Source organism: Carassius carassius, chromosome 34 (genome assembly GCF_963082965.1).
Source record: "Carassius carassius chromosome 34, fCarCar2.1, whole genome shotgun sequence".
Taxonomy (NCBI): domain Eukaryota; kingdom Metazoa; phylum Chordata; class Actinopteri; order Cypriniformes; family Cyprinidae; genus Carassius; species Carassius carassius.
Genome location: NC_081788.1, coordinates 15,364,735 through 15,389,379, shown reverse-complemented (window position 1 = coordinate 15,389,379; position 24,645 = coordinate 15,364,735). Strand labels below are relative to the sequence as shown.

The window sequence follows — 24,645 nt, the reverse complement described above, 5'->3', positions numbered from 1 at the left end:
CTTTCTGGCGAATTCTCTCGTCAGAAACAACAAAGTGCAGATGTGTGTATGAATCTTTAATTAAGATATTGATTTCACAGTGTTAACAGTTTCAGTGATTTTAATGGGAGTTTCTGAGAGTGATTGAACTCTAGACTGTCAGTGAAAATGATCTTTAATAATGTAAATGTTATTTGCTCTCTTTCTGAACAATGAAAGATTAGTAGCAATATTTATATCACATTAACTTTCAATGTTAAATTAACATTTAATATAAAGTCAGTCGTATTAAAAATATGTTATGGCATGACACCTATATCTGTTACTTAAGTAAACAGACAGGGTTTTATAATAAATTACATAAATTGGAGTAAAGGCTGATGAAATATATACATTTATACACACACACATACATAACATACATTTTATCTATATATCTAAATAAAAATAGGCGCAGTATATATGACCCAAAGTAACTAGTAACTAACTACTTGAGTAGATTTTTTATCCGATACTCTTTTACTCTTGCTCAAGTAACTATTCAAGACTAGTACTTTTACTTTTACTTGAGTAAATATTTCTAGAAGTACTTTTACTTTTACTTGAGTACAGTTTTTGGGTACTCTACCCACCTCTGGTCTCCATAACACGTTTTTTCTGTAATGTGATCTCATACTCTTTGCATATTCTACTGCAATGTTTTAGAAATCTGAAATCTCCCTTTTTGTTCAATTATTTATGGCTGTGTATTTAGTGTTTGTATTGTGGCTGCACACTGTGAATAGTCGTAAAGATAAACATCTCTTGCTCTCCTACAGGATGAATGTCCCTCAGTATAGAGAAGTATAGTCTTCAAAGCAGAGGTGCCTGTCACCGCCTCCACTCTGTTTTGGCACTGGGAAACCTCTTAAGAATTGTAGTGAGCGAAACATCCATTTTATTTGGAGGAGGAATTACAAAGTCCCTGTGATTGTTATTTATTTATGATGCTGTTTCACCGTGAACTTTGCCGATAAAAAGAGACATCATTCTTTGTGTACAGAGTGGTGACAAAACCACACACTCCAGCTGTGTATATGTGTGTGCTACTCAAAAGTTTGGGATCAGTAGGATTTTGAATGTTTCTTAAATGCATTAATTTGATTAAAAATACATAAAATAACAATAATATTGTGAAATAATATTACATAAACGCATCTATCCAAAATACGTCATGAGGAAAAAACCATATATAAGTCGCACTGGACTATAAGTCGCATTTATTTAGAACCAAGAACCAAGAGAAAACATTACCGTCTACAGCCGCGAGATGGCGCTCTATGTTTTCTGTGTAGACTACAGGAGCACTGAGCAGCATAGAGCGCCCTCTCGCGACTGGAGACGGTAATGTTTTCTATTGGTTCATTTCTCTTGGTTCATGTCAAATTGTACATTATTTTTACATTACAAATAATGTAATGCAGATGAACCCAGAATTTAGCAATGTGCAAAGTTTAATATTAAATGTTTTCCCATAGAACACCATTATAAAGAAGATGCTTAACCAATTGCTTGCCTGCATTAAGCACACATCATCAGTAAGGTGTGTATTAAATTCATCTTTCAATGTCACTGTTTTAAAGGCACTTTAATTAATGTTTACACATTAAATGTTTTAGAATGTCACACTGTTTTTAGTGACTGAAATAATGTGACAGGTGCTTTATATGGATTGCTAAAGAACAAGACTTGCATTTTGTTCACTTATCTTTGATTTATTCCTTTGAGAGATGATCTAAATACATTTGGATTGGAACAGCTAGAAAATTTACAGGCTTGTGCTGCAGTTCTATTTATGTTTTGTCCACCAGGTCTTTGAGCCAGTCACGTGGCTGAAAACTATCAATAGGCAGTGCTATTATCATTTAAAAAAAAATGTTTTGATGCTGATGCTGTGGTGATGCGTTCATGTAACCAGAGCGTGGTGCCACCAATAACGACTCTTGTGCCTTTTATTTATTTTATTATTATTTTTTTATTACTAGCAATCCTGCAGTTCATAAAGAACTTTGTTCTAATTTTTCCTTTGTTTTGCATCTATTATTGCCTTGTTTATCTAAAAGTGCTCTTTTACTAAAACCTAGCCAAAACAGCCATAGGCCAGTGTGTTGTCTGTGAAATACAGTAGACTTTAATTACATTTATGGTGTAATTACAACATTTTCGTGTCAATCCATGTTTATTTTTACCGTGAACAATGCGCTGTCACTTTAATTCTGCACGTACAGCACAGCAAAAATAGACTCGATACTGAAACGATCGCTGCATTGCTGCAGATGTACCACTGCTGGACCGCACTGGCAAACCGCATCCGTGACTAATTGTAAACACATTGCACTCCCGTCTTCATCCCGAACATGTGGACATGCTCATTTTATTATAGGTTATTGTTATGAAGACAGACGTTAAAATTAATGTTCACATAAGTGCCATCATTCAGGCAATTCATAATACGTTTTTTATCGCATTTAGACCAAGCCAAATGTCATTATGGCTTGAGGTGATATTCATGGATGAATTAATCAAACTGTTTTTATTATTATATATTTTTTTTTAATTGCTATGAATGTTCATGCTCATTTTTTAAATCGAAATGTCCTAGCCTTATGAGCAGCTGATTTATGCTAATCAGACGGACTGTTCTGTTAATAGTGGTGTCATTCGGTTATGTTTATTAGATTAATATGTTTCAGCGTTACAATCATTGCTTGAGTAAAGATTAATAACATACATAAAAAGCCTTTTCCCTAATGAATTAATCAGTTTGTTATCATACAGACTCTCTATCTCTGTTTGTGGTAGCCTATACATGAGTGCATGTGGGGGAGGGGTGTGATTTTTCGAATAATAATCTAATAATACCCAGTGACCATCCAAAATCTATTTTCCTTGAAATGCCCATCCCTACTGCTACAACTCATTGTGTTCTCCTCAGACATTTACATTTAGAGATCATATTGAAAAATGTTGTACCCTTTAATTTATTCCTTCAGTTTTCTTTAATTGGTCTGCAAAAGGTCTTAAAAGTCTTAAATTTACCTTCATAAAACATGAAACCCTGTTCATTCATCAAAAGAGGGTGCATTGAATGCTGTGGTCATAGGTGGGGGTTCTACAGTAGGTCAAACTCCCAGTGTGCCCTACTGCAGTCTTCCAGTAAAATTACAGCATGTAAACCTGAGGATTGCCGCAGACAGTGCCGTTTAAACTCTCCATGCCTCTGTGGATCAGCACATTCCCATGTTCCTGCTCCAGACGGATTAACACAAACCGGCAAGTCTATAGTCTCTTCACCTCTCCATACAGTACATCAGCGCTTGGACTTGCCTGTTGTTTCTCTCACTTTCTTTCGCTCAGTCGCTCTCATTTTTTTTCCCTTTCTTTAGTATCTGAGGCTTTCATCACCGCAGGCTCATCTGCTGCCTGCTGGTAATTACCGTGTGTTGATGAAGCCGTCAGAAGAAAACTAATGTGTTTCCACAAGTGCTGTGCCTACTTTACTAAAGGTCAAGCAAAGGTGTGAAAGTGTCAAGTGTTTTTATGAAAAAAGCTAAGAGTACTGTTGATTCAGTGCCAACTCTGAAACTCAGACGTGAAAAGAGTCATATGTCAGAAGAATTCATAAACGAGAAACTGGGCTGTTTGCTTCCCCATTCTTCATTGTAATGGCCAAGGCTATTGTCTGTGATTGACAAAAAGACAAGAATCATGTGTCCCTCCAGCTAAAATTTCTGAATTTGAAATTAATTTTGTTATTTTTGGGAAGCAGTTTTAATAATATTTTAACAAAACTGCATATTTTTGGAAAGCTTTTGTCTGCCAATTTAAACTCATGTATGGTGACCAACATGAAAAAAGAAAGAATTATGTCAGAGAGAGGACCAAACCTCATGCCTGTGTTTCAAGGTCATAGGGTCTTTTAAAATATCAGTTAATTTGAATTTTGTCTTGTTTTTATGTTTTATGCCCATATATTATACTTTGGACATGTTTTTCCCTACCCATATGACTGACTTTATTCTACTGAGTTCAGGAAATGTCTGCTGATTATTTTATTATATTTCTTTTTTTCATAATTTGATTTTTTATTACATTTTTTATGACAAGGCAAATTAAGTAATATGTCACTGTGTGCAACTTCCCAAAAATATTGATAATAAAAATAACAAGCATTTAAGCATATTTAAAAGAAATAATAATTAAAAATTGTACACATATATTCAAGAATTGAATGTTATGACTTTATAGTTTCACCACATGACATTTAGAGTAAATCAAAGCTTTTTAAAATTAAATATGAATATAAAGAGTAGATTTTCAGCCTGGTTTTAATGGTTGATGACATAATTTTCATTTTTGCCTGAACTGTCCCTTTAAATCACATGCTTAAATGATTAAATCTTAATAATGATGAAATAATGATTAAATCTTCAATCATTATTTTTTTTAATACTCCTCGTTCTTGTTATTTTATTCATGAATGGAAAGAAGAGGAGTAAAAAAGATGAAACATGCACAATAAGATGTCCCACTATCAAATAATGACCATTCCTGTCCACCCCTGTAGTAAGGCTATGTGCATCTTGATATCAGGGTCAGTGCTTTTGCCAGGTGCTTCCTCTGGGGAGAGATGGAGCATCTCGCCACAGTTAGAGAGCAAAAGCACACCACAGCGCTCCCCCGTGACAAAGCACTTAACAATCCAAAGCCTGAAATATTTAACAGGGCCACATCATTACCTGCTGGCAGGAAGAAATCATACAGGCTTTATGATGTGGGTTAATCCCATATACAGAACGTTTCCTCATGACGGAATTAGCGTGTCTCCAAAGCCCATTGCCTCATGCCACAAGCAGCGGATAAAGAGAGAAGGCAGGGATCCGGGGTCAGGATCCCACAAGTCTTTGGACTTTCTGTCATTCAGCCGCCTAATAATGCTGTTTTGGGGCAGGACTTAAGGGCAGCATCAACTTTAAAACTGCTTTAAATGTGAAGGACAGAGGCATTCACAGTCATTCCTGTCTTCACTCTGTTTACCATGTCTCTCCCGCTCCCTCGCTTTCCCTGGGAGGTGTGTTGTTGGAGAAGGTTGAGTCAGTCCACACTCTTGTCAGTGTCTTAACAGGATGAGGAGGAAGTATTTCACAGTTGCCCTAGATATTGCTGAAGGGGATGATAGTCTGTACCCAGCTCTAATTTTTAACGTGGCAGTAAAGAAGGAAGTGCACTGCATTAAGAATCAAAAGCAAAGTTATTTTAGATGTGCACTGATTTAAACATCATATGGAGGCAAGCACATTTTTTCCTGTAAAAATGCAAATATTCATGTACAGGCAGAATTAGATGACGATAATATCAAAATTTAAACTAAGCACATTTATTTTTCATTTTGCTTTTTTCGTTTTGCATCGCTTGCGTTATATATAATCATAATTATTTGATTCTGTTTTGAATAACATTGTTCTAGATTATTAAATATTATTTCTTTATAGATATCTTTATTTTTCTGCTTGCTTCAGGCAAAAAGATTCAAATAAATCCAAGCATAAAACAATGTTCTATTTAGATTTTTTGTTATATATTTTATGGTAGATAGTATAAATAAGCTTGACTTTTTAAAATGTTTAAAATAAGACATTTATTATAACACACAGTGCTATATACACTTTGAAGTACAGACTATAATACAGCAGTATAATTAACACAATATATGTCATATACTGTACATCTGTTTATTTCCCCTGTGTGTATTTCCTTAAAGATTCCAGAATGCTTTGTCTCGGTTAGAAACAATATACAACATGATTTAGATGTGGCCTAATATAAACAGACAGTATTTGGCCAAGACATTGAATACAGATTTAGCTTTATTTTATTACAAACATTTTTTTCCTCTGATAATTACATTTCTAAGAAATAATTATTAATAATGCTTGCTGTAAGCTCAAACATGACCTTTCTGGGAACTTCAAAAACTAATTAGTGGACGCAGTGTATGCAGTACTTCAGGTGATGAGTCTTTGCCTTTAGTGCATTTATACTGAAAACATGGGCTCACAATATTTCGATCTCAATTTAGAATTGTTTTTAATCTTTTGTATGAACTAACTGACTTTGTTCACAAAGCTTTATTAAAATGGCACACACATTCACCTCTCTGAAGCTCTGTGCTTTGTCTGAAGATTAAATATTAAATAGATTGGCTTTAGTCCAGCAATGCCGTCAATTCCATTATTGTTTATCCAATCATTAGTTCAAATGAACATTTCATTTTAACTGATGATAGTGTTTACAAAGCTCTTTTAATCGGAAACATACTTTCATTATTTTTATTTTTTTCACTTTGTAATTATTTACGAATGTGTTTGCAAGCATCAGGGATTTTCAGTACTTATATAGACCTTTTACTCTTCATAGTTTAATAATAGTTTATCTCAGGGAAAGCAGAATAACCTCTGACACAACCTTATCCTAATTCAATTAACAAAATACAGTCTGTTTGTCTGTAGGAAAACAGCTACAGTCTGATAAAAACAACAAAACAACTACAGTTAGATATGCTGCATGTCTTCATTCCCACGGGAAAGGTTTTGTTGTGAATGTAAGTGGGAGTTGTTTAGTGAATAAATCGGACCGATGGGAGAAGTGTTCAGGCAACCTATTTAAAAACAGGTTATTTGGCCATTTTTTAGATTGGGGACTAATTATCACTATTAACTAAGTATTAACTATGACTTTTCCTTTAAACACCTTATTTGCTAGTTAGTAAGGTAGCTGTTAAGTTTAGGTATGGAGTAGGATTAAGGGATATATAACATATGCTTATGCAGAATAAGACATTAATATGTGCTTTATACCTAGTAATAAACAGCCAACATTCTATGCAATAAAGCAACTAGTTCATAATGAGAATTGGTCCCCTAATGTAAAATGTTAGTTTTGCAACTGTTTGGTGACCTTGTAATATAAAGTTTTTGCTTACATCTAAATATTATGTAAAAAACATTATCTTACACAGTTTTGCTTCTCAAGCATCATATTTTAATGATGATTAAATATTTTATACTGGACAACAAGGAAAATATTCATTAAGAACAGTGTTGTTGTTCTGCGTGCGGACACAGAATATCTGCAGGTGTCATTAGGGCGTTTGTGCAGAGGGACTGAGCTCAATAGTTTCAGCCCATTTGTACTTGACTTTATTGCATTCGCACAGGATCTGCCCAGCTAAGAGAATCGTTGTTGTACAGCCTGGAGCTTCTCACTCCTTTCAGCAGTCCCCAGTGTGCTGTGTCACAACCCTGCAGACTCCCAGCCTTAATTCTTCATTAGTTTAGCCCACACAGAGAGAAAATGTTACATTATTGAACATTTGTACATGTCTTGTACTTCATTTCCATGGGGGGCGGGGTTGTGGCACACCTCAGTGTGTTTTTTCTTGAACAAAACAGAGTAGACTGGAAACCGTGAAGGGACTTTCTGTGTTGCAGCCTGGAATCAAACCACACCATGCTGGTTTCATCTGGCCAGAGGAGAACTGGCCCCCTGGCTGAGCCTAGTTTCTCCCAAGGTTTTTTTTTTTTCTGTCATTGAGAGAGTTTTGGTTCCTTGTCACTGTCGCCTTTGGATTTCTTTGTTGTGGATTCTTAATTTCTGGCAATATTGTCGGCTTGATTGCACAGACACCATTGGAAGAGAACTGAACTGGATGATGACATCACTGAATCATCAACGAACTGACCTTAACTGAAAAATGTACTCTTTGTTATTGTCCTCCTGCATTATTGACAAACTGTTTTCCTGTTTGACATTGTAAAGCTGCTTTGACAAAATCTTTGTATAAAGCATTATATAAATAGCTATATAAATAAAGATGACTTGACATGATTTGACTTTACCTAAGCTGAATCTTTTTCTCATTAGACAATTATCCTCATAATCAGACATATGTGTGTTTGTGAGTAAAATCAGTTCATACAATAGATAGAAACCAACAGACCGATTGGTAAATAAACAAATAGATTTTTAAAAGACAGTGGGCCCTATTTTAACGATCTAAACGCGAAGTGTAAAGCACACGGTGCAGATGCACTCAGGGTGTGTCCAAATCTACTTTTGCTATTTTAACGACGGAAAAATGGTTGGTGCGCCCGGGGCGCATGGTCTAAACGGGTTGTCCCTATTCTCTTAATGAGTAATGGGTGTTTTTTGGGCGTAACGTGCAATAAACCAATCAGAGTCTCATCTTTCATTCCCTTTAAGAGCCAGCTGCGCTCGTGCCATGACGGATTTGCTATACAAAGACAGAACGTGTCTCCGAGATGAAACGGAGCTGATAATTTTCCAGATATTGTTTATGCTCAAACAGCAACATTACACACTAACTAACTAACTAACATTGAAAAAGTGAAATCGCAATGAACCCCTTTTAATAAATTCTTTTGTTTGTTTGTTTTTTCATATAGTAATAATTTTATTAATATTATGAATATCATTATGTAAATGGTTACTACCAAAAAATATCTACAAATATTAATATTTAATATAATGGTCACACTTTATTTTAAGGTCCAATTCTCGATATTTGCAAACCATTAACTATGACTTTTGCCTCAATAAACTCCTCATTTGCTGCTTATTATTAGTTAGTAATGTCGTTGATACGATTACATAATAATGATAATGATAAGCAAACCACACCAAAAAAAAAAAAAAAGTCAACATGGCATTTGGTCCAGATCAAAGCGAGTGAACTAGTGGTTTGAACTTTTTGCAAGTGAACCAGAAATTGTAAATAAAACCACACATGTGCTAAGGTCATCCATTCATTGGACAGAAATTCGTACAAGAGTTTGTTTGGAACCGGACCACCTGAGACCACCTCTTCAGCTAGGTCTCGGTGCAGTTGTTTGGTCCACACTCGAGTGTGTTTGCTGTATTCACTCCTGCCCCAAAGATCCACAAAAAGGGGAAAATGAACTTGAATTCAATTCAATTCAATCGAACCAAACAAGAAAACATTTCCTAATTTTGTTCTTAAAGTTTGCTTGGTGCTTCAGAGAGTTTGTTTGTGTTTGTGTTTGTGTGTGTGTGTGTGTGTGTGTGTGTGTGTGTGTGTGTGTGTGTGTGTGTGTGTGTGTGTGTGTATGTATATATATATATATATATATATATATATATATAGATAAGTCCTTGGTAAGCTTCTAATGGTAAATTTATATGTCAGTGTTTGCAGAGGATGGCATGTCCTTAAACCATTTACTAAAATGTAACCTTGTTTCACTCTTGAAGGACTTTGGGCATAATTGTACGTTTTCTGTAAAATTAAAGCCTGCTTATTTATATTTGAATGCAAAACCACACGTCAGCCAGCGTATTGAGGTGTTTTTGAAATATGCATGCAGATATGCTCAGATGACTGTGATTTAAGGTGACTGTCATGATGATGCTGTTTCTGTGGTTAAATAAGCCTGTGTGGGCAGTCATGCCATGGCCATTTGCATGACAGGTGCTGCCTTGCATCGTCAGCGTTTTGTTTCTGTAAATTGATCTGCAAACTACTTGTGAGGTACTGTTTACAAATTGCCTGAGGCCAGGCTCTATTGATTTAACCCTGTCTGCAATGTGTTAGTATAGCGATACGTCCCATGAGGTTCCAGTGGAGCGTCCTTGCGTGGGAGGACATAACTGCTAATATTAATTGCTAGACACGGATGTTAGTCCTGTGAACATGGATGCAGTGAGGTGGAGAGCTCAGCAGAAGTGCAGGTCAGTATAGGCCGAATGTTAATTGCTTGGAAGTTGTGATTTGAAAAAGCCTCAAAAGTGGGATATTTTTTCCTGCTGGCCCTGTCAGACTTGCACTTATAATATTTTTTATTGGCTTTTCTACTAAATATATATAAATGTATGTTTAGTAATCCCCCCCTCTCAATTTTATTTATTAAAAAGATTTAAAAAAGAAATAATAATAATAATAATAATAATTTACATTCACTACCATTTTAAACTCTGGAGTCTGTAAGATGTTTTTGAAACATCCCATGTTCATCAAGGCTGCATTTATTTGACCTAAAAAGCATTAAAAACAATAATGTTGTGAGATAATATTTATATTGTGAAATATGAAACATGAAATCATTCTAACCATTTATATATATATATATATATATATATATATATATATATATATTGAAATAGGAATATTATAAAGTCTTTACTGTTGATTTTGATTTGAATTTAATATTATTGCTAAATAAATTAGTCATTTCTTTAAAAGAAAATATTACTGAGTCTGACTTTAATCTTTTGAAAAGTAAACTAGGTTTTTAATTTTCAATAATAAAAAACTAAAAATGTAATAAATTAATATGAACAATTAAATTTCTTTATTTTTATTTTTATTTTAGTCATTATTTATTTATGTTAAATTGTATTTTACTTTCATTTTGACACCATAGTATGTCTGTGTTATGCTTTTACATGGATAGTTCACCTAAAAATTCTTATTCTGTTATTTACTCATCCTCATGTTGTTCCAAACCCATATGACTTCCCTCTATTGTATTCAGCGGAAGAAAGAAAATCATTCAGGTTTTGAATGACAAGGTAGAGTAAATGTTAAAAGAAAAAAAAATTTTGGGGGGTGAACTATCCCTTTAAGAGCTTAGAAAAATTGTGTCACTAGTAAAATATGCAAGTGGTAAATAGTAGAACGGCAAGCTTTCTGCTGGTGGTCTTGGCTTTGACTTTCTTCTGCCCTGCACTATAACAAAAGTGTCACATCTTCATCCTGAGAGGTTATAGAAACCCTTTAATTATCATCTGATAGTTTACTCATATCCACCTATCACCTTTGAAACTGTCTGCTAACTCCGGCTCTGCGGCAGAGTGGCGACAGTCGCCTCAGATCAAGGTGAACAGATCCATGCATGAAGTGCAGAAACGGCGTGATCCGCCCGCACACTAAATGGGAATGTGCAGAATAGAGCGAGGCATTATGGGATGCTAATGGTGTCATTCTCTTTCCAGAGAGCCCAGAGAGACCCGCTTGTTTCTATTTCGCAGTGGGAAATGAGCTCTTATCTGTCCCTCTAAAGATAAGAGGCAGACCTCTCTCTCTCTCTCTCTCACACCACTTTCTGCTACGTTTTTTTTTTTTTTTAAGATTTGAAATTTACAGAACTGTCTCTCGAGATGAGGCAGCTCACCCCAACTGTTAGAGGATGACAAACATTCTACCGCTGGTGTGAGATTCAGCATGCAAAACAAATTTTATATGACAGAAGCACTTCCTGTCACACCATGGCCTCTGAAATGCCCCCACTGAAGCTTTTGAAACTACACAGTAAACAACCAAAGAACGACAGTTGTGCTCCAGCGTTTGTGAAGATGGAACCTCATTAAACACTCTGCTTTGAATTTTACCACATCGGCCTTGTGTGTTTCTCACCATTTCCTGAAGTCGACATGATGAGTGACGAATCCAGAGGTCGAGGGATGTGTTGATTTATGCTGACGCAGTCAGCGGCAGCGATTCAGCAATACGGCTGCATGTTTTCCCACGGTGGATAATATTTTATTGATTAGATGAGGTTTGAAATTACTCACAGGCATTTAGCATGCCTCTCTTGCTGTAAATATAGTTGTTATTAGTTTACATAGACGTGCTCTATAAGATCTTGTGGATCGTAGATTGTGGATTCAGCCTCCATGGACATTGCTGGGGATTTATATCACATTGTTTTGCAATCAAGATATAATTACCGTTTTTAGACTCACATTTGCTTTGGATCTGCTTTCCAGGGCCGCTGTTCAAACCCGGGCTATTCTTCGAAATCGATACGGAGACACTTAAAAGCATAGCAGTGTCCTTAACCACAAAACGGTTCATTTTAATTAATGAAGCTTTGTGAATCAATCAATCATACATCATAAAAACATTCCACCTGCTCCCGCAGGATAGGAAATGGACTGATAATAAATGTTTAATGGCTGAAAGTGAAGGCTGGCTGTCTATTGAATTATGCCATTTTATAAATGCATCTAAGTAAAAGAGACAGAAACAGCATTTTTTTCTCTTTTTTTTTTTTACTTGCATCAGATGCCGATCTATGTAGAACAACAATTCTAGAAGATCAAGACCAGACAGTGGCATGACTTAGATGCATAGACATACAGTGCAAGTTATTCAATTTATGTAAGGCTTCAGCTTGAATTTATGATCATGAATCAGGCTTGTCCTTCCTCACCTTTAATTATGTACACATATCTATTTGAATTGTGTAGACAGAAAGTTTACATTAATGCTTTCAACCTGTTGAAACCAAAGTGTCTGTCTGGTTAGCTTGACTGAAAAGGAAGGGGTTTTTTTGTTTTTTCATAGTGCCTTGGTGATTTTCAAAATCGGTCACTTATGAAGTTTTATTTCAGTTAGGGTGCTGCCTTAGAAGTCAGCTCCCAATGTTTTTTTTTTTGTTTTTTTTTTGTCCCTGGATGTATTGAATTTCTGTATTTATATTCTGAACTGACATGACTACCTGACTGAATTGATGATAAACCACTAAGGGCAAAATACCTATGATAAGAATGAATAAACAGTCTCAAACAAATGGCTTTCTATAAAAAAAACTTTTGGCTCTTTGATGTAGCTTGATATTAAACAATATATACTCTTGAGTCACGTCAAAGAAAATACACACACATTCGCACACAAGTACCCCTTCCAGCCCATTAATATTTTAGATGATCTGATTACATAATGATAGTTGACTGGTACTTCAGACAGATTTGATAAGAATGAACTGAAAATGGCTGCCTTGGGTAAAACAGCCCCCAGCGCTTCTGAAGTGGATAGTTATGTAAAGGCTCTGTCATCCCAGCCTCCATGGGATGGTGTGTACCCTGTCTAATCCCAGTCTAAATATTATGCTAATGACTAGCCGGAGCCCACGATAAAATGACTCATAGTGTGCAGTGATATCTTGAGTTGACATATTTTAGACCCCAGATTGTGTATGAAGGTAAATTTCATTTCCTCCAAGATCCAACGAGGAATTTATTTATTTATTTATTTATTTATTTATTTATTTATTTATTTATTTACTGAAGGTTGTTTTAGTGGCATGTTTCTGAATGCATAAAGAGTGTTATTTGTATTGCATGGACAAAGCGTGACATTTATATTGGTACAGTGCTGGCCGTGCAAGGGTATGTGACAGTTTATTATTCCACATATATTTTTGTTGCAGTTTTTATTCTGTCATAAGAGTCCTTTCATGAGAAACTTCAAAAACATCAAAGTCTTTTACATTCCCGCCCTCCAATTCCCCTTCATATCATGTTTTGATTGAGCAGGAAAATCATTTTCCAACACTCTCTTGTAGGGGACCGGGAAATTTTGATCTCTGTTGAGAGGATTTTTTTTCCCACAGGTAGCTTGGCGCACTTCAGGAACTATTGTTTTCTTCTAAACTCTGTTGTTTTATTGAGCAAATAAATCAGTAGCTGTTTCCTTTTTTTATCCGACTCAAGAGTAAAAATGAACACAGTAGGCCAACGATTTGTTTATGCGGCACACATTAGATAATTGTAATTAGAATTTGGTGAACAGATTTGTGTTTGGTTATTAAAGCATAGCCCTAAATTACTCGTCTAAATCATGATTGTTTGCTCCTTGCTGTTGAATAACATGTTTTCTGACACTTGTTTTTGTGTGTGCTCCTGTTGTATTGTATTAGTAATTGATTTTCATAGTTTTTTTATTTTGTTTTGTTTTGTTTGCGGGTCTAACTGATGTTTGCTTCAAAGCAAATTTGGTGTTTCTTATTCTCATTGCAACTTGCTGTCATTTAAAAATAGCCAAAACCACAAGTTTGTGTGTGTGTGTGTGTGTGTGTGTGTGTGTGTGTGTGTGTGTGTGTGTGTGTGTGTGTGTGTGTGTGTGTGTGTGTGACAACATGAGCTAAATTGCAAAAGGGAAGCATTGCTAGAATAAAATGTGGCATGGCTTTTCAAAATAAATATTAACAATAACACCACATGGAAAGGCCAACAGATAAATCTATCAACTCACTGACTGTATTCCAATCAGGGCAGCTGGTCTCATTAAATTCAGATGCAATTGGTTGGATGCAAAATGATTGCATCTTTGCATTGAATCTGGAGAGAATTTAGTTCTAAGAGGCCAGTATATGGGTCACAAACTTAAAGTGTTACTCCAACCCAAAATGAAAATGTTTGCCATTAATCACTTACCCCCATGTCGTTCCAAACCCCTAAATGCTTCGGAACACAAATTAAGATATTTTGGATGAAAACCTGGAGGCTTCAGACGGTCCCATAGACTGGAGGGTAAGTGATTAATGACAAAATGTTCATTTTGGGGTGGAATAACCCTTTAAGTAGCTATCAAATGGCATCAACCAAACACATCAGAGAACTTTGTCACATGATAGATAGATAGATAGATAGATAGATAGATAGATAGATAGATAGATAGATAGATAGATAGATAGATAGATAGATAGATAGATAGATAGATAGATAGATAGATAGTAAGTTAATATTTTATGTTAATATTGATATCTTTGTCTTTTCATCGGTAATGTTATTTTTGCATAATTAACAACCGTTTGAGGCATTGGTGAGATCTCTTGTGAATATTTTTTTGATGAGATCCATCTGAGAAGCAAGTCCAACTATTGTCCGTTTAATCACCATTTAATATTATTGATGTATAGGGGAAGCAACTGGTATTAAAAAAGGGAAATAAATTAGAAAGAAACTCCCTTGTGCTTTTGTTCTAAAAAAAAAATAATAATTTACATGTAAAAAATCTATAGACTGTTAGTGTAATCAATTACAGTTTTCTTTCTGTGCATGCCATGAACTTACTGTGAACTTTCTGCATTCCTTCAGCTCGCCACTTGGGACCCCGTCCATGGACTGAACGGAACACTGACAGATCGGAAGCTGGAAAATAACATGCGCGGGGTCGTCCTTCGGGTGGTCACTGTATTGGTACGTACCGTTACAGCTTTACCAGTAATGTCAAGTCAAGGGCTTTATATGTCATCTTAGCTACAGTAGTCCTCATAACTACCAAGTTTTACAAGATGTCAGTGCTCTAATGTTCACTCTTGCTCAGAGATGTCTTTCTCTTTACCTCTCTAATAAAAATGACATCAAACTGACTTTATTAGGACTCTCCATGTCTCGGAGTTCCTCTGTTTGACTGGACCTCATAAGGTTGAAGTAACGCCAGAGTAGTCCATATTCATTCCAGTGATCACCAGAGGTCTGTTCATATCAAGACATCCATCTCTAAGTTTATTAAGAGTGAATTTTGGGGTGCGATGAACGTAGACCAGGGGAGCTGAGTTATATTGAGATTTGAGTTTAGCTATCTTCCCTACAGCGCCGATTTGAGTGAGTCCCTGGAGTTCTTTAAAGATTCAGAGGTTTAAATTCTTCATATCCTTGCTTTGAAGTCAGTTGAAGAAGAAAGCAGTAACGCTGCTTCTCTGCATCTCTTCTCTCGCTCTCTTTACCCCTCTTTTTTCCTTTGTCCTGTGATTTCTCAGTGTGACAGAATGCTCTGTGAATAACTTGCCTACACAAACGCTAACAATGAGCAGTGAGCAGAGACTATCATGTTAATGCACTCCCCCTAGTGGCAGATGAGACAGGGGACACATGCGCACAATGGTAAACTGTAAATAGGCTACTGGAGGACAGTGAGACAGTCTCATAGTTTAAATTGAGTGCTGAAACATTGTGTGGTCCAAACAATATCTGCAGACTTCTGTAAATAAGGTAAATTGTGTAACATCTTACTGGTCACTGACTGCATTTTCAAATTACAGTAGATCAAATATTCAACAAAGAAACACAGAAGCACTTGGCTGTCCTGTGGAATGTATAAAAGATGAGTGATGCAATTTTTATTAAGTCAACATAAGTTCCAAGTAAAATTTGCAGACAGTGAACCAGTTGGAGTCGAACTAAGTTGTCAAACGTAATACCGTAATATCACTGCGCCTGCTGCACCTATGGTATGGCAGCAAAGTTTGTTGATTATTACGCCAGAATCAGAGTATAGTTCCCAACCATATCGGCCTAGAAAATTGCAACTTTTCATTTTCCGTCTGCCTTAGTACACGATGTAACTACAGAATAATTTTAAATAGGAAAAAAATAGAAAATATCTTTGGTCATTTTTGAGGGAGATGCTAACGGTCTAATCAGATTCAATTATCAATGCTAAGCTAAGCTAAAAGAACTACCGCCAGACCGAGAGATCGGCTAAATGAATTAAAAAGTAAAAGTCAACTGTTTAACTCTAGGGGAGTTGGAAAATGAGCCTATTTTAAAAAATATAGTGGAGTGTTCCTTAAACACTTTAATTTATAAGCTGATGTGCTGCGAAAGCCTGCAAATGAATTTGCAGGTGATAAGGAAGCCAAAGTTTTGATAGTTTTCTAATTCAAAATCAGATTTCATTTGGTTTGTGTGGTTCTCACTGTTATGAAACACACAGATTTGAGCCATTTTTGCCTGTAGTCTTAATGTATCATTATAGTCTTATATTATAGTGCTATCATATCAGTATTCGGCTGTATCTCTTAACAATGAAACAACAGAGTTTGTCTTTTCCGTAACACCGGCTCTGAATGTTCTGCTCAAAGACCCCTGGATAATATGTTGACGACTTGTATTTGCAGATCACAGTTTTCCAGCTGGGCATTAATTTACAGTAGTCTTTCCATAGAGACTAATTGAAGCTGTGAAGTCTTAAAGCACAAAATTTTAATTTCTAGTTCAAGTATTGTATTAAAACCAGGATGGTTTCAAAAATGAAAGTAAAAAACGAATAACGATAGAGTGCCGGTGCAGTACCATAGAGCCTTGTGGTGAAGCATATGGTTAGGGAGGCGGGGAGCTTGGAGCCATAGGACATGTTGTCGTTTGTAAAGTAATCCTTCAGGTGGATGGGGAAGGTGCATGCTTCCTGCTGGTGGCTGATGGAGTGCTCCCTTCGGTCTTTCGGCTAGTTGGTATGGGCCCGCCAGCTTCTTGCAACTTAAACTCCCCGCTGCTCCTAACTGCCCCAGTGGCAGGCGTGTCAGGATACACAACGTGCCAGCTCTGACAGCTCTTCACTAGTCTGAGAAATGTTTGTGCTGTTCCAAAGACTAAAACTGACTGAGAACACACACACATCTGCCATGAATCCCTGCAGTCTCAATACACCACGACACATGTTTTTGATTCATTCAACAGTGGATCATACTGTAGCTGCATGAGAGAATCTTTAAAATGTCTGTAGAAGATGGAAAGAGTCTAAAGTAGTATAGTATATTCATATCAATTAATAATCAAGTAATATATATGAATTTTCTTAATGAATGCATATACTCATATAGATTATAATTTTTTTTATAAATATAGTAAATTATTAATTTATAAACTTTATAGTATTTTGGAGGATTATCACATAACATTTTAGAACCTAAACTTTTTTTACCACTAGTTTACCACAAAATGAAAATTTGCTGAAATTAGATTTACCCTCATGCCTCCCATGTAGATGGAACAGATGGAACAGATGATGGAACAGATGATTGGATAAATTTAGCATTACATCACTTTCTCACCAGTGGATCGTGGATCAGCAGTGAATGGGTGCCGTCAAAAAGATAGTCCAAACAGCTGATAAAAACATTGCAGTAATCCATAAGTAATACACACAACTCCATTCCATCAGTTAACATCTTGTGAACTGAAAAGCTGCATGTTTGTACGAATCAAATCCATCATTAAGGTGTTTTAACTTTAAACCAGTTCTTCTGATTAAAGTCTGATTCCACAATCCATAATAAATTATTTCTCTTGTGGAAAAGTCATTCCCCTTTTAATGAAGAGTTAATGATGAATTCCCATCTTAATAATGAATCTGTTTATTACAAACACAGCATTTCGCTTCACTAGGTGTAAATTGATGGACTGGAGTCATCTGGATTATTGTGGTTTTTATTATCTGTTTGGACTTTTATAGCCTGAGGGTGAGTAAATTGTCAGCAATTTTTTCAGTTTTGGATGAGCTTTTCCTTAAACAAATCAGCTTCACTGACACACACACACACAGCAACAATACTTACAGGATGATTTTAATGTTAGCAACATACATCACTTTAGCCTGTGTTGATCCATATAGATTTCCAGAGAAGTGGCAGAGATTGTCCACAAGATCCATGTGAATTTGAATCTCTGCATGTGTAGTTGTGTGGAAGGGATAGCTGTATAATGAGAGGGAATCAATGCAACATGGTTTGAACTCGGGTGTGGGGAGCTGTACCCCTTCTCAATAAGAGCGAGGCTTCATCTCAGTGTAGATAAAAGCCACACTGGAGGAATCCTGTTAAAAGCATCATTGTCGCTGTACTTTTGCCCCCAGTCTAAGTGCTACAGATATTCTTCAGATGGTGCTGATGGCCGATTGGGAGAATCCGGCCTGGGTCTCGCTCAGGCCCCTCAGAGGGAAGTCTGATATATGGCACCTCTTGGCTGTAGTGCGAGTTGGCATGCATATCCTCACTTCCTCTAATAGCTTATTGAGCGAGGGAGGTCTGGTGAGGATTAGAAAGCGCTGGCTTAATGTGCAGGCTGCATGCAGTCAATAACGCTCCTTCCATGATAAATCTGCCTGACATATTCCCAGAAACACTTCAGACATCAATAGGGATTTGTTTAAGATAATTTGAAAAAATAAACAGCAGGCTATTATTTTCACTGGGCCGCTGGAGCCACACTAGTGTGGTATTTGATTGTGATGGTTTGTGAGCGGAGCTGCTGGAGACTTTGGAAGGAGATGTTTGCCATTCACATGATGGTTGGTCATTGGCCTTCAGCAACTGTGTTAAATACAGCCATTCAGGCCTGAGAAAGCTCCTTGCTAAGTTGAGCTCCTCCAGCTTCAGACTTTGTGTTCAGCAATTGTTTTTAGTGCTGATAAACAAAGGTATGCAATTCATTGGTGTTGTCAAGTGATTGGAATATTATGCTAGTATTATGCTAGTGTTTAAGTTCATAATTTCTTATGAACTTAAACAAAAAGTTATAGTTTGTGATTTTCAGTTAGCTATGAATTCAACTAGATTCAGACTTCATGATGTTAAATGAAAAAAAAAAAAACGTTTCTGTTCCAACCGGTCTGTGATTTATTGCATTTAGACTACAGCCTTTTTTTCCACAGATACGGGAAGGGAGGTTATTTTTATTTTATTTTTGCACAAAATAAGGACCTGGGCCCGTATTCATAAAGATTCTAAGAATCCTCTCAGAAAACTCTTTATTTAGCTTAAAACTTTTACGTAGGAGTCTTAGCTTAAGAGCGATTCAGGACCAATCTGAGAGCAACTCTGAGTAAGGAAAAGACAAAAACTTTCATCTTACTGAGGAGGCGGGGTTGACCACGTTGCTATGTTTGACACAATCTTTTGAAGACTGTGTTTGGTTGGTTGTCCAAGAATGAAAAAAAGAGTGATTTTAAGTATAGGGTCTATTCTAATTCTCACTTTGAATTTACATGCGTAATTTTTCCTATTTGACCGTTCTCTCTCTCACACACACACACACATACACACATTATATGTGTGAATATAAATCCTTTTTTTATTTGCCATGCTTTTAATTTCCTATAAGGTATTTGATTGGCTTAGAATGATAAAAATTGTTCAACTCTTTCCAATTACAGTGATTGCTGTCCTATTTAAGTGGCAGTTTGAATGTTGGTTTTAATGTATCAAACATGGAATCAAAACCAAGAAGGGCGAGAAAGCCAAACTGGACAGAGGAACAGTGTTTACTATTAGCCCAGTTAGTGGATGAACACAAGGCCAGTCTTAAAGGAAAATTCGAGCCGGGTGTCGAAGAAAGGGACAAGAAGCAGACATGGGAGCGTATAGCATTCCCCCTGCTTGTGCGCACCTATAAGCCTGCTATTTTCATAAATGCAGTTTTTTGAGCCTGCAAGGTGGGAATGTCCAGTGGAAACGAGATGAACTGCGACACAATAAGATGTTCTGAAAGTGCTGTAATTGTTTGTATGATCACTCTGCTTACAGAAGGTTGTGACAGAGCCAAATCATCACTACTGCATTGTTGCATTTTCCCAGTTGCCAAATATCGTAATGTAGTGATTACTTTAATTTCTGGCGCTATGGTATTTCTGCGCTGTGTTGATGTTAGCACGTCTCTAATAAGATCAGTCACAAACATGATCCCTGCACAATCTAATCTATAGCATCTTATTAACTCACTGTCATCCATTGTCTGCAACACATTTCTTCTGCCTCTTCGTCTTTCTGCCATTTTCTCCTCTGCTAAAGAAACTCTTAAGCCTCTTAAAAGTCCTCGTCTGTGCTCCTATTAAGTTTGACCTTAAGACCTCTTTTAAGGGTTAAGATGCTGTGACGAGTGGGGCGGGGCCGAGGGACATGGGAGCGAGGCCGGTGGAGTGATTGGAGATGAGCTACACCTGTTCGACCCACCGGTCTCGAGGCCCACGGAGGAGATGGAAGGATGTAAAACTGGAGCGATGACAGTGAAGGACGAGAGAGGACCAGGCCTGGGCTTTTAGTTGTGTTTTGGTTTTTATTTGCGCGCACCAGTCGTCCGTGAGGGGCTGGTGCGCTGTTTTGTGTTTATTTTGCTTTATTAAAATGTTGTTTGATTGTCCGCCGGTTCCCGCCTCCTTCTTCCCGATGATTAGCAAGGGTTAATTCATTACAGATGCTTTCTGAATTACTTTTTTCTTTACTAGGATTTTTTCTTTAATTTTAAGAGTAAACGCCCACATTTCTAAGAATTTTCTTAGAATCTTGTCACTAGGAGCTACTTTTTGCATTAAGATTCTTTATGAATATGGGCCCTGTTCCTCAAACAGACTATATGGCTTCAGAAGACTTTGAACTTTTTTTTTTTTTTTTACACTTTTGGCGTTTTCAAAATTGACATGAAAGTAGTTCTATAGAAAAAAGGAGCTTTTAATTTCTGTAAAATTCCTATTTTCGTGTTCCATAAAAAGGTTTAATTTGATAAATTTTGAATGGAATCCTTTTTTGTCATCTTCTTCAGGTTCTGTTTGGAATGTTCCACCCAGAATAGGCTGTTCTTTGTAGATTTTAAGATGTTAAGAGCTTGAATATGAGAGTAAAAATGTTAAATAATTAATTGTGAAATGTTAAATGCATATGGCTATTGGGAGGTATATTTTGAGGGTGTGTGTTAAGATAAACCAGATGTGGGGCTACCTTTGGTCTTTTTAGTTTTGATCAAGTGGTTAGATTAACCATATGTGCCCACTGAGATACTTTAATCTAGTTCTGAAGACTTCTTCCGTTTGTAATTTAGAATTTTCAGTTTTTTCCATTACTCTTCACAACCTAGTGTTGTGGCCCTCAAGTTGATCTTAGAGAGTCCCTTCTTTTAGAATAGTGAGAGAATAGTGCAAATGCACATATGTCCAAGTGTACATATGTCTCTGCCATGCTTCCACAGTTTTGGGAACTTGTTTGTCCTTGAGTCTTTTCACAGTTCTGTGTAACATGCAGCATTGTCGCCATTACTGAAGACGTTTCCAATGCTCACAGAGAGTCCTTTCTAAACCATCTCCTTATAAAAATAAGCATTTTCTCTGTGTGACCTTCAGTAACTCTCCAGAGCCAGTATGGCAGTGTATGACAATGTTTGTATGAAACACCAGTAGGCCCAAGGCTCAGACTAAATCCAAATCGCATCAGATCCACCATCCACAATAGTCTGCCAAGCTGGTTTTGGAGATCCAAGGAGACTCCACTCACTACTTTATCAGTGGAGAACGACTAATCGATTCAAATAGCGGCCGGTCTCGCTGCTTCAGAAGAATGGTTTCCTCAGCCATAGGCAGAGCTAATGCTTGTATGATGAGTGTGAATCTGGGTATATATTTTTTATTTAAAATCCTTTTCGTTAAGACTTAATTTCTTTGATGTGAGCACAGTAAAACCTTAAATCCCTAATTGAGCATTAGGGATCTTATGAGTCAGTCAAAACCCACTATGAATAATTTATGACTGACAAGCACCATCAAGTTAAATAATGTTTTGATAAATGTGAATCTTTATATAGAACTGAGAGAGAGTGGTTTGTTCGCACCCCTTTCCTATTGAATTTGATGTTTTTGTTATTATTTCAGAGTATTCATGCCTTAATTTCCATTCCAAGAACTTATGAGCTAAACTGAAGTGTTTGAAGTGAATCATGTAAATGGCTGTAGAAACTCTGCTTTTAGTACTTTATTATGATAATGTTGGGATGCTAATAATTTAGCATGTCATTACTGAGGAAGTGCAGTTATGGCTGATCTTGTCCTGGTGTGACAGTGAGAGAGATCATCACTATAATGTTCTTTACCCAAATGTACCATTTAATTAGTTTTGTTTTGTTTATTTTTTTTCCTTCAAAATTGACATTATCATTATCATAGCATTATTATATAAATAATTTGTAGATTTTATATATTAAATATAAATATATCTAAATGGGAAAAGAAAGAAAAAATATATAATATATATATAATAATATATTTATTATTATTATTATTATTATTATTATTATTATTATTATTATTATTATTATTATTATTATTATTATTATGTTTGTATTTGACCCTCTAACTCTAGCACTTTCTATTCTTTTTTAATTTGACTTTATCTGTTTATCTTCTTTTTTATTTAAAAATACAAGCTTTCTATTTTTTTCTATTATAATAAACTTGTTTTTTTCTTTGTGTGTGTGTGTGTGTGTATAGTGTGGCATGGAGGAAGGAACACGCGAGAGCAAAACTCAAGTGAAAGCCCCGGAGGGTGGATTTTATTATTAATAAGTGCTGTAGTACGTGGGTGATGACGGTGGTTTGGCGTGCGAGGGTGCTCTCTGTCGAGTCCAGGTGCGGGTGAATCCGTGGGGTGCTCGTGGTAGTGTTGTACGGTCACACGCTGCTGTCTGGGGAAGAGAAAAGAGCGCAGAGTCAGGTCGTGAGCTCATGGAGAGGTTTCTCACCCTTCGTCTGTGTGCACGCTGTTTAAATAGAGCCCGGCTGATGAGGTGCAGATGCGGGCGATCAGCCCGTGATGAGCTTTGAGCCGGCGCTCCTTGTGAGTTACCAGGGCAATGCTGATGTGGACTCGGGATGCTCGTCACAATATATATATATACAGTATATACCTTGCTATGCGCACTGCGTTAGGGTAACCGAGACTTGTCATGTGCGTTTTTGTTAGTTTTGATTGCCTCTATTGTCCTCATTTGTAAGTCTTTTTACAATGTATGTTACTTTATATATATATATATATATATATATATATATATATATATATATATATATATATATATATATATATATATATAAAGGCCTGCTGTGTCATATACTCTATATCCTTTTCTGGGGTTCCTTTAGTTCCTCTCTGGCTAGATTTCAAACCTGTAACTTTGTGAGGTCAGCCCAGATCCTCCTGTATTCCCTGAAAAGATTCACTCGTCTACCCTAAAAACAGAGCTATTCATATTTACTTTCCTCAAATTACTCTTGATTGGATATGATGTGGCACTAATTCCCTTCTGACTTTTTTCTCAGAATTATTCCAGCTCATAAGAGGTGGTTAAAGCCAAGTGACATTAAGCTTCAGCCCATATACAGCAACATTGCCTCCTGCTGAAAATAAAATCAAATTATGAGCATTAGCTAAGCTGCTGTAGGAGCTTTTGCATCTGCTTCAGGTAAACACTTTTGTCAGCTCGAGGAACAGATCTGCCACCCTCTGTGTTTTCAGTAGACTATTTATGATACCTCGCTGACTCTAAAACCGGTGCCCTCACTTACCTCAGTGTCTGTAGGCATTAACGTTGGACTGTTTTTGTATGTGTGGCTTAATACTCTGCATTTGTCTTTGTTGCTTTAAGCTCAATGGTTTAGTCCTTTTATATTATGATATTATGATTTCTCTGCTGTTGCTCTTTCCAGGAAGAGCCATTTGTGATGGTCTCAGAAAATGTGCTTGGGAAACCTAAGAAGTACCAGGGGTTCTCAATCGATGTACTGGATGCTCTGGCCAACTACCTTGGCTTCAAGTACGAGATCTACGTGGCCCCTGATCACAAATATGGCAGCCAGCAGGCTGATGGGACCTGGAATGGCCTTATTGGAGAACTAGTTTTTAAGGTAAGACATGATGTTTATCTGGGATGTGCAAAATCTAGAAATGGGGGCTGTGAATTTAAAGTGAATGTAGCTTCATCCTTAGGAAGCTGATTTGGAACAACAGAAGAGACATGTGTTCATTGCATTCTGGGAAATTAATTGTATTTCAACACTATTCCTCAAAAGTCCTCAAAATCAATAAACGTGAAATCTGTCTGTCCGTCTGTCTGACTTCAAACTTCAGTTTTAATTGCTGAAAAAGTCTTGAAGTGCTTTTTAATGTGTACTGTATATAAACTACATGGTCAAAACTATGGGAACACCCCTTATAATAATGAGAATATAATTAATTAATAAATGCAAAAAATCTAGCATATACTCTGATT

General features: G+C 36.5%; 1 protein-coding gene across 4 annotated transcripts in view; it reads left to right on the top strand.

Moving 5' to 3' along the window:
- Positions 1-24,645, top strand: part of LOC132114489 (glutamate receptor ionotropic, delta-2-like) — a 398,065-nt gene that overhangs the window by 278,687 nt on the left and 94,733 nt on the right. For all 4 annotated transcript variants that reach the window (XR_009425331.1, XR_009425332.1, XM_059522629.1 and 1 more), the window contains exons 9-10: positions 14,938-15,039; positions 24,083-24,280. Coding sequence is in view for 2 of the 4 variants with exons in the window: in XM_059522629.1 (XP_059378612.1) it covers positions 14,938-15,039; positions 24,083-24,280 (300 nt within the window). In the remaining 2 variants the exon portion in view is untranslated. The remainder of the gene's footprint in view (positions 1-14,937; positions 15,040-24,082; positions 24,281-24,645) is intronic.